This window comes from Aplysia californica, unplaced genomic scaffold, assembly GCF_000002075.1.
Source record: "Aplysia californica isolate F4 #8 unplaced genomic scaffold, AplCal3.0 scaffold00138, whole genome shotgun sequence".
NCBI lineage: Eukaryota > Metazoa > Mollusca > Gastropoda > Aplysiida > Aplysiidae > Aplysia > Aplysia californica.
Window position 1 is genome coordinate 222,441 of NW_004797408.1, and position 9,819 is coordinate 232,259.

Genomic DNA, 9,819 nt, shown 5'->3' on the forward strand with positions numbered 1-9,819 from the left:
CACACACACACACACACACACATCCACACACAAACGCGCGCGTGCGAGCCGAATGACTTGTTCGTTTTATTTTAAGAAAGAGACGCGAATCGACATAAATATGGTCATTTTGTGCTGGAAAAAAGTAAGAGAGACAGACAGACAGATAGAAACAAAAAAGTGAAAGAAAAGTAGTAAGATCGAGATCTATCAATGGCGGTCTTCAACCTTCCGACTCTCACACCAGAAAACACAAAAAATATAATCAATAATAATAGCACTGTATTCATAATAATATACCTCATATCCACTCTCTGCAGGCTGTTTGCTTTACAACCATTACTACACAAGGAGACCCTAGAGCACTCAGAAACATTAGGGGCTTCGCGGAAAGCATACAGTGCAATAGAATCGCATTCATAATGTAAAATATCCATTTTTCAAATATCTTTACACGTAATCTTTTGACATTTTCTCAAGGGTCCCATCCCCTTCATTAGATTTTTTTCTGGTAGGTGTTTTACGGCACTCGCAACTGTATAAGTTCATTTGAGCGGGCCAGGCTTATTGAACTTATTTAGTTGGAACGAAAGTTTGAATTTTGCCCGCGTGGCGGCTGAAGCCTACTCTTATCGATTTTAGACCACCAAGGGATCTTTAACGTGTGCTTCTTTCATTCGGGACCTACGGGATTGTTCGCCCTTGTCCAAGAGGGCTAGGTGTAGATCTTTCCTACAAGAAGGTCAGAGGTGTGGCTGAAAGACAGATGTAAGAAGGAGCAAAGTAGTAACAGTAGAAAGGCTGCAGAAAGAGCCAGGAGCCCAGAGGAGGCGGCAAAGGAAGTGAGGGGGTGGAGACAGGAAGAGGAGATGAAAGCAGACGACAAAACATTGCTAGAGATCAGGAAAGGAGGTGAAAGGAGACAATTTTAGAGATGAATTTGTTTTTCTTTCAGATTTGAACCCGGGACCTTTGAATGAGAGGCCAACATCTTAAACTCCAGGCCATTAGAGCCTCCTCTGTAGATTATACAGATAAGACGATGTGGTTTTTCTCACCTGAAGTCCGGTTTCAGATAGAAGATGACGCCGTCTAAAGCACCCGGCAATGTTGCGCCTTTGATGAGAAGGATAGTCAGCAAAATGTACGGAAGTGTGGCTGTCACGTACACAACCTAGTAATGGCCAAAAAGTGAATGTTTTAGTCAAAACTAAGCGCCGATTGTGTTACATCGAGAAACATTCAAATCAACTTTCTGAAAACGAACTAACAGCGTCTGTCGTCTACCGCTTATGCTCTTCGCTGTCGCACGCAGGAGATTCGAGCTCGATTATCGAATGGGGATAATTTTTATCGAGTATCTCGCTCTTTCTGTTGGGATGCTGTAACCCACTCAGCCTAGGTCGGTCCTGACAGGCAGGCTCGGAATCCCGCCTCCTAAATGATTTATTTTTTCGAGGAGCGCTTAAAATTGCCTACGTTTAACGAAAATAGATAAATAGAAAGCGAACTATTTGCCAGGAGACCACTCACAGGGGTGAAATGATGGTAATGATATAAACGTAGTCACTAACTTTGGTAAATAATAAAATAAGGAACACGAAAAAGAAATATTCAGAACCAACTCCAAATGCAGAGCGGGTAAAGTACATCTGAGGGTATTGTACTTTCCAACGTTTGTTCAAATTTTGTAGAGTTTGAATGATAAGGTAAGATTCGACTACTTCATTTCCGAAAAACCATTGTTTTGTGTAACGAAACTCGAAACAGCTACACCACTGACTCCGGGATTTGAAATTTCTATCTAAACACCAGCAAAAACACAAAAACTAATATTCATTAGGAACATGTCGCAGCTTGTTTGATATGCATGCTTATGAGCCGGAGATCAGCATTGCATAACAGAATATTCTAGGCCGGGAAACAATAGGCTGAACATGGCTATTGAGAACAGAAGAACAGGGCATTAAAACAGCAATCAGCAGAACATGAAGAAGTAGGAAAAGTTCGTTCAACTAATTATGTCTGTCCTCATTTAGTTCGGGGTTTTTTGTGTTGTTCTTTGTTGTTCTGTTTTGGAGTTTTTGTGTTTGCGTTTTCTAAATTGTCAGGTTGCTGTATTAATTAGTCAAGTCGCTGAAGCTAGAGGCCACGGAATTTGAGGAAGAGGGAGAGAGGAAAACTGAGAGCAAGATAGAGAGAGAGATAGAGGGAGAGATAGAGAGAGAGAGAGATAGAGACAGAGATAGAGACAGAGACAGAGAGAGATAGAGAGAGAGATAGAAAGAGAGAGAGAGAGAGTGTGTGTGTGTGTGTGTGTGTGTATGTGTGTGTGTGTGTGTGTACGTGTGTGTGTGTGTGTGTGTGTGTGTGTGTGTGTGTGTGTGTTTGTGTTTCCAAGTGGCATAAGGCCCGCATATTTCTTTTATCCTTAGGAATTGCTTTCAAATTAGAATTTTGTTAGCTTGAGAATGTGTTTGTTTGTGTGTGGAAGGGAATAGGTGGGTGTAAGTAAGTATGGGTATGTCTGACAGGGAGAGACAACAGAGAGAGAGAGAGACAGAGAGAGAGAGAGAGAGCGAGAGAGAGAGAGAGCGAGAACGAGAGAGCGAGAGAGAGAGAGCAGGAGAGGGAGAGGGAGTAAAAGAGATACACAGACAGTGAGCTAGAGAGAAAAAGGGAGAAAGTGAGTGAGAAAGAGCTAGAAAGAGAGAGAAAGAAGGATATAATATATATAAAGAGAGAGAGAGAGAGAGAGAGAGAGAGAGAGAGAGAGAGAGAGAGACAGAGAGAGACAGAGAGAGACAGAGAGAGACAGAGAGAAAGTAAAAAGAGAATAAGACAAATTATATTGTTTTGTATACTGTATTTCTTTGTCCTTTGTTGGTATCTCAGGGTCAGCTTGAACGTTTTAAAGCATCTCATTGTACCAGCACCGCACTCCCCACAAACAATTGCCATTCTCACCTAATTTTGATTTCTCTCTAGTGAAATACCTGTCATAGTATCATAATTTTCAGAACTACCCACGAGGACACATTTATTATGCCATTTGTTGAAAGGTCACTTTCGGGCCATGTGTTGGGTATTTCTCAAGACGCAGTGAAGAATTGCTTGATTTCTTTTTTTTTTTTTTATAAATAGTTCATAAATAATTGCAAAGTTTGAACAAATAAAATACACACACACATACATTTTTGTCCTTTATGTGATCAAAAAGTTACGTTTTAAAGTGAACCGGAAAAAAAGTCAAAATACATGGTCCAGGATTTTAAAATGCAAGCCTATACCACCACGTAAAGACCTACGGCGGTCAGTTGGGGCCTGAGCCTAGAGAAATTATGTGTCACGACCCAGTGGAATCAGGTGCTCGTCAAATTTTAGGCATGCAGAGATTGGTATAATTTTAAATCTTGTGCGTTTTTCTTCCTTCCGATGAAAAAAAATCCTTCCATCTTGATTAGAAGTAAAGATATTTGCGATTGAAGAAGGCGGGGGTCACCTGGATACAGAGATAATGTTATCGAAAAAATGGACTCTAAAGTTTTGTGACTCCATAGCTTGAGTGGCCTTGCAAACTGAAAATTTGCAATTTTTTATGTTTTTAAGTCAATGTTCTTCAGTGAAAATTCACTCAAAATGTGTTTTTGAATGGATATTGGGTATTGAGCCAAAAATAAAACATTCTCCAAAAATGCCAGTTTCTCCGATTTCACAAATTTGACAAGTGCCAGATTTCACCACGCTGCGTCACAAATGTGTAGTTATATATTATTAACCTGTGCATGGCCAACCAACTAAACGCCTATGCAGTATAATTTTATCTTGGTACAAACCTTGCCGGCAGAGTGTACTCCCTTGATGACGCACAAATAAACCATGACCGCCTGGGCCAACAGAGCGACACCAGATTGCCAGGGGATGCCGCCAATGTCAGTAGTTCCGGAGGACAGTTGGAGGACATTGTGGCTGCAGAAGAGATGATTCGGGGAGAAAAAAAAATAAAAAACAAGACCGGAATCGATTATGACGTCTTCTAACTTCACATTTTACTTTTTCCGGCATACTTTACCTTTGTCATGACGCAGTGGAATCAGGCGCTGGTCAATGTATGTGCATGTAGATTTATTTGTCACTTAAAAGCTGATTTATTTGCCTTGCTTTCAATAAAATAAATAACATCCATTTATCTTGAAAAGAAATCAAGATCTCAAGATATTTGCGATTGAAGGAAGTGAGGTCATCAGGTTCCAGCGGGAAAGTTAGCGAGAAAATGGTCGCCAAAGTTTGGTAACTCCAATAGCTAAAGAGTCATTAAAACAGACAAATGAAATATTGTGTGCCTTTAACAAATGTTTTCCAGTAAAATTCACGTCGAAATGTGTGTTCACATGGACATAAAGGGGTTGGGACCAAAAATAAAAGTTCGGTTAAAAATGTCCAAACTTTCGGGAGGATGCCTGTTTCTTCAATTTCTGCATTTTGACGAGCGCCTGATTTCATCATGCAGTGTCACACATTTTGGTGTCAAGAGGAGAAGCCATCGTACTTGTGTTGTTTGTCTATCACCAGTTGTATGGTTATTTGTTCTAATCTAAAGTTTCTCTGACCCTTTTTCGATTTTTCACTGGGCTTATATCCCCCTTTGTAAATACCGGATCTCTGGATGTATGCTTTTATTGCTGGACTGTCTGGAGGTAGTATAACAATTATGTATTATCCAAACCATTGTATCCGTTTGTTTACTTATGTACTACAAAAAGGGAGTCAAGCCACTTGTTTTTTTGACAATCTCGCTCCTCGCCTAGTCTATTCTTGTGATCTTTAATGTTGTTCTGAGTTGTTTCTTGTCACAGGCGTTTTATATGCTTAGGCGACCTCTTCACTATCTATTTTGGGCTTGGTAGAACAACATTGGTACAAAGATGCTGAACAAAAGTTTGCGCTTTGTTTCTGTTGTGATGTTTGAGCGTGAAAGTAATGGTGCCGGTTAGTAAGTTACAGCATAGGTCTTTTTTATTCTGGTTTCTATTCCTCTGTTCAGCTTGGCTGAACATACTTCGCAGGTATTTGCACTCTTCTACTTGTTTAATTTTGCTGTCGTCGACTATGATGTTTATTTGGCCTGCTATTTTGCTGATTTCCTTTGTTTAGTGCGTTTACGTAATATTTGTAGTCTTCTAGTTGACTTTTAGTTGTCTCGAATCGTCTGCAGAAAGAAATCCATTGATTGTGTTTTGTTGGTAATTATCAAATCATATTCAACGATTAATCCTGGAAGTAGCTCGCCATTTTCGTTGCACTGAGTTTCAGGGTCGGTATGTTGTCCTTTTAGTCCTTCTCAAGAAAGTCCTCATATCGTCTTCTTGAAAAAGATATAATTGAACCTTTAAAATACCCAAGTATTCAGGTAGATGGATATATCGATAGATAGATAGATAGATAGATAGATAGATAGATAGATAGATAGATAGATAGATAGAAACTGAACCTTACATCCAAAACTCCTCGCTAGAGCTGACACTGTCGTTTCTCATGCTGATCTGTGTGGAATTCATTAGTATATTGCTTCCCAGTAAATCTGCAGTCCCGTTTCCGTAAGACATAGCAAAGCTGGTGAGATTGCCGGCAATCCCATCTACCGTTGTGTTTTCGCCTCTATTACCAACCCTCTGTTCCTGTGGCGTCATGCATTTGTCCGTGTTCCACCATTGGCCGCATTGCGTCCATGGCAATGTTGCTTGAAAACAGTTGACGAGGTAGATAAGGGTCCAGGCAACAATCATCGAATAGTACCAGGCACAGATCAAAGATATCATATTCATAGCGATTCCAAGACCTGAAAGCAAACAACAAAAACAAAACTACTAACATACTAACAAACAAAAAAAATCGACGTACGGTATCCTAAGTGAAATTCTCAGAACGCGTAGGTAACTTCATAGAAAGGATTTTTTAAATTAACCAACAAAGCTTTGCTTCCTTCTATTGTTTTACATTTTACTCTTTTAAATCGCTTGATGGTAATATCTTTTCTGTTGATCAGAGCTTTGTGATCTGATTGTGGTCGACAGGGCTACTACGATACTATTTGTATGTTTATTCCGGATTTACATGTCTTTAAGAGTTACAGAAGAGGCACTCATGAGTTGTGCTTTTCTTATTAATTAAATGTATGGCTTTTATTGGTTAATCTTTTATTTCATTTGTCCCTTATTCTCCTCTACTAATAACTTTTAGGGTAGTTTTTAACTTACATTTTGGCTTCTTAGTCTTCAGGCGTTATGAAGGCGTTATTTTCTATGGCGTAGACTCAAAGTTCAAAACTGGTGTTACATGTAAATTTAAATGCGTGTTCAATATTTATTAGAATTCTGAATTGACATGAAAATATGTATTATTCTTTAAAGAAAGCTTTAACTCTACATCGTTCTAAACATGTAATAACAGGCAACTACCTTTAGACAACGGGCAAATATTCCAGACATGAAAGGTGCTCAGGCTGACAAACTGCCCCATTGCAACTTCCATGAAATAAAGCGGCAGTCCACATACCGTCAAGCAGACAATAAATGGAATCAGGAAGGCTCCTGCGAAAGACACAGGAAAATGAAAAATAGCTGCTATTTTAAAGGTCAGTTTTAGATACAGTCCATCATTGAGGAGAAAAGTGACTGTAATGGACAGGTGGCCGTCTTTTTTTCTTTCTTTTGTTTTGTTTTTGTTTTGTTTTGTTGTTGTTGGTTGTTTTTTTGTTTTTTTTGGGGGGGGGGGGTTACGACGCTCGCCAATGCATTCGGTCATATTAGCGTCGGGACACATTAAACATTTCCAAAAGGCAGGAAAGTTTGAATTTTGCTCGGATGGCGGTGGAAGGCTTCTCTTATCGATTTTAGACCATCAAGGGATCTTTAACGTGCACAATTTGCACACGGGACCTCCAAAATTGTTTGCCATTGTCCAAGAAGGCTAGGTGTAGATCTTTCCTACGAGAAAATCAGGGGTGTGGCTGAAAGAGATCAGTAAAAAGAAGCAAAGAAGTAGCAGTAGAAAGGCTGCAGAAAGAGTCAGGAGCCCATAGGAGGGGGCAATGGAGGATAAGGGGTGGAGGGCAGACAATAGCAGACGACAGAATAGTGTTAGAGAGCAGAAAAGGAGGGGAAAGGAGACAATTTTAAAGCAGAAATTTTCCCGTCACTACCTAGATTTGAACATGGGACCTTTGAATGAGAGGCAAACACCTTAACCTCTGGGCCATGAGAGCCCCAATGTGGCCGTCTTACATAGTGTCATTATAACAACAACAGAAAATACACAATGAGAAAATGCAAAGTATATGTTTGTTTAGGCAGCCGTTAGTGCAGGTTTGATAGTATTCTCATTACAGTTCTGAAAAAGGCTTGCTTGGTATTTACTATAACATTAAATTAATACATTGTATGCTTACCCTTAAAACAGAAGACGTAAACGATTGTTGCAGAGCATTAAAACAGCATCTAGACATAGAAAGATGGTTCGACTAAAACTAAATCAATGATTGGAATGGTAAGGTGCGATGATGAATCAAGTAAATATTTGTGGTGCAACAAAAGCTCTTAGTTACCAGTAGCAAAGTCTGTCTGTTGGGACATTGTATTCCTCTCAGGTATGGTATCACCGACAGGCAATGTAGTGGCAGCCCACTTCTTGAAAAATATCAATTAATTGGATAAGGACGTAAATTATTTACTAAAAAAGACTTGATGTAGGTGTTTTGTGCCCCCCTCAAAATACTTTTGATCATTTAGGACGTGGGCTTCCGACCCTTCATGCCAGGGCCAACCCGGGCTGAGAAGGATACAACATCAAAGCTGGAAGGTCAAGCTACTCGATAAAAATATTATCTCCACTTGAGAATCGAACTCAGGTCTCCTGTGTGCAACAACGATCCGCTTAGCCTGCATTGCATCACAGACACCAGTAAAACATTTACAGTTACAAATTCCAGTTAAAGACATATTAATGATTGTTGGATAATTACTACTTACCTCCTCCGTTCCTCATACACACGTAGGGAAAACGCCACACGTTGCCAAGTCCGACGCAGAATCCAATCATGGACAAGATGTACTCGACTTTCCTCCCCCACTTGTCCCTTGAGACAACGCCATCATCTTCTGAACTGGCTTCGTTTTCATAAAGTTCTCTTTCCTCCGTTGTTGGGCGCCCGGTAGGTATTTCATTCTCACGATCAACAGTTGCTCTTTTGGTATCGTTATCTACGATAACATCGTGTAAAGGTACACTCTCAGGATGGTGAACATACCTTCCATTACTAGATGTGACCTCTGAGTTCCTATCCGAGTCTAAAGTGTCCAGTATTAGTGTGTAATTATTGGGGTATGAAGAAGCGCTGGACTTGGCCATGGTGAAGGAAGCCCTGGCAATAATACTTTTTCACGAGAGGCCTTTTCAGGTCTCAAATCTCTTGTTGAGCTTGGTAACCCGTGGCGTCGATACCCAATAGTAGTACGCCTTTGACAAAGTCAACTTCAATAAATGAAATTATTGAAGGTCAGGATGGTAGGTTGAAAGGGTAGAAAGTGTTTTGTCTAAGTAAATGCAAAAAATACCTATGGTAATATTGCTGCAATCATATTACTATTAAAAAGTTCACCCTTTCTTCAGCAATATACTTTAGTAAAACTTGTTACTCTATAGAGTGTTTTGTTGTTTACTCTATAATGTGAATTAAGATGAAAGGAAATTGAATTTAAGAGTTCTGCTTGATTTAGCAAAGGTCCTATTCATCTCACTAAAGACACAGGTCCAACATCAGGTGAACTAGCTGATACACTTGCGAGACGGGGATCTAGACAGGAACAGCTCATCATTTCAAGTTCATACAACACTTCAAAACAAAAGTTTCAAAACGAACAGGATTAAAGGAACAGATGAGCCTTGGGAGCGACATCAATACGAAATGACAACATAAGTAAGCTTCTGAGAGAAGGACAGACGGCGATCGTACGCCTGCAAAAAGAGAACATAATTATATAACTCCACTTTAACTTACACAGAATAAAACCAGAACTTCCCCCCAACGTGTCCTTCTTGTGACTGCGCGTATGAGACTAGACTGCACGCCTATATGGCATGAGAACTGTACTTTTACCTCCGAAACCTAACACAGACCACACACTCAATGGAACATTAAGCAACTGCAGCAAACCTGCACTGTTCATTATATACCATTGGACAGAGGCACTATTGTTAGATCGAAAACAATAATAGTGACAACGACAACAACAACAACAACAACAGTAGTATGGGATAAACGCGAGAGTTTTTTGCACAAGCTGAACGCCATGCCTCGCATGAGAACATCACTACAATAGCGATTACATGCCGGTGCACTTATATTCCATTTAAAAAAGCTTTTTTATTTTCAATTCTGTTCGAGTCAAAGGCAAGGTTTAATTTGTATAAAAATTAGTTTTAGAAAACAATTCAGTACGAACCATCTGCAACATCGATTTTTACCCCTCATCTTGGCCATAGTTATTTTGCTGCAGCGGTCATAACATTCTGAGTACCGACATCTTATGCAAATTCGGGATTCGAACAAGCTGAAATTTGAATGCTTAACAATTCACTTTCTGAAATAGCGACAGTTCCCATGTCACATGAACCTTAGAGAAAGGCATTTGGGATCTAATTAATTAATTATTCTTTATAGCTCAGTTTTACTACGACTTAATTTTTCTTATCAGGGCGGATATGGCCGTAGAATGTGAAAAAAAAATTACACTGTTCAAAACAATGCTGCTCGTTCAGTTTTACAGAACAAAACTTCGTCAC

At 39.7% G+C, this 9,819-nt stretch overlaps 1 protein-coding gene across 1 annotated transcript in view; it reads right to left on the reverse strand.

Moving 5' to 3' along the window:
- The window catches only part of LOC101857715 (sodium- and chloride-dependent neutral and basic amino acid transporter B(0+)), a gene marked incomplete in the record, with an annotated part of 21,530 nt that extends 12,390 nt beyond the window's left edge, over positions 1-9,140 (reverse strand). Inside the window, 5 exon segments of the mRNA XM_035969330.1 lie at positions 1,038-1,153; positions 3,816-3,948; positions 5,476-5,522; positions 6,418-6,569; positions 8,007-9,140. Of these exon segments, the coding sequence (XP_035825223.1) occupies positions 1,038-1,153; positions 3,816-3,948; positions 5,476-5,522; positions 6,418-6,569; positions 8,007-8,385 (827 nt within the window).
- Between the last annotated feature and the right edge of the window lie 679 nt (positions 9,141-9,819).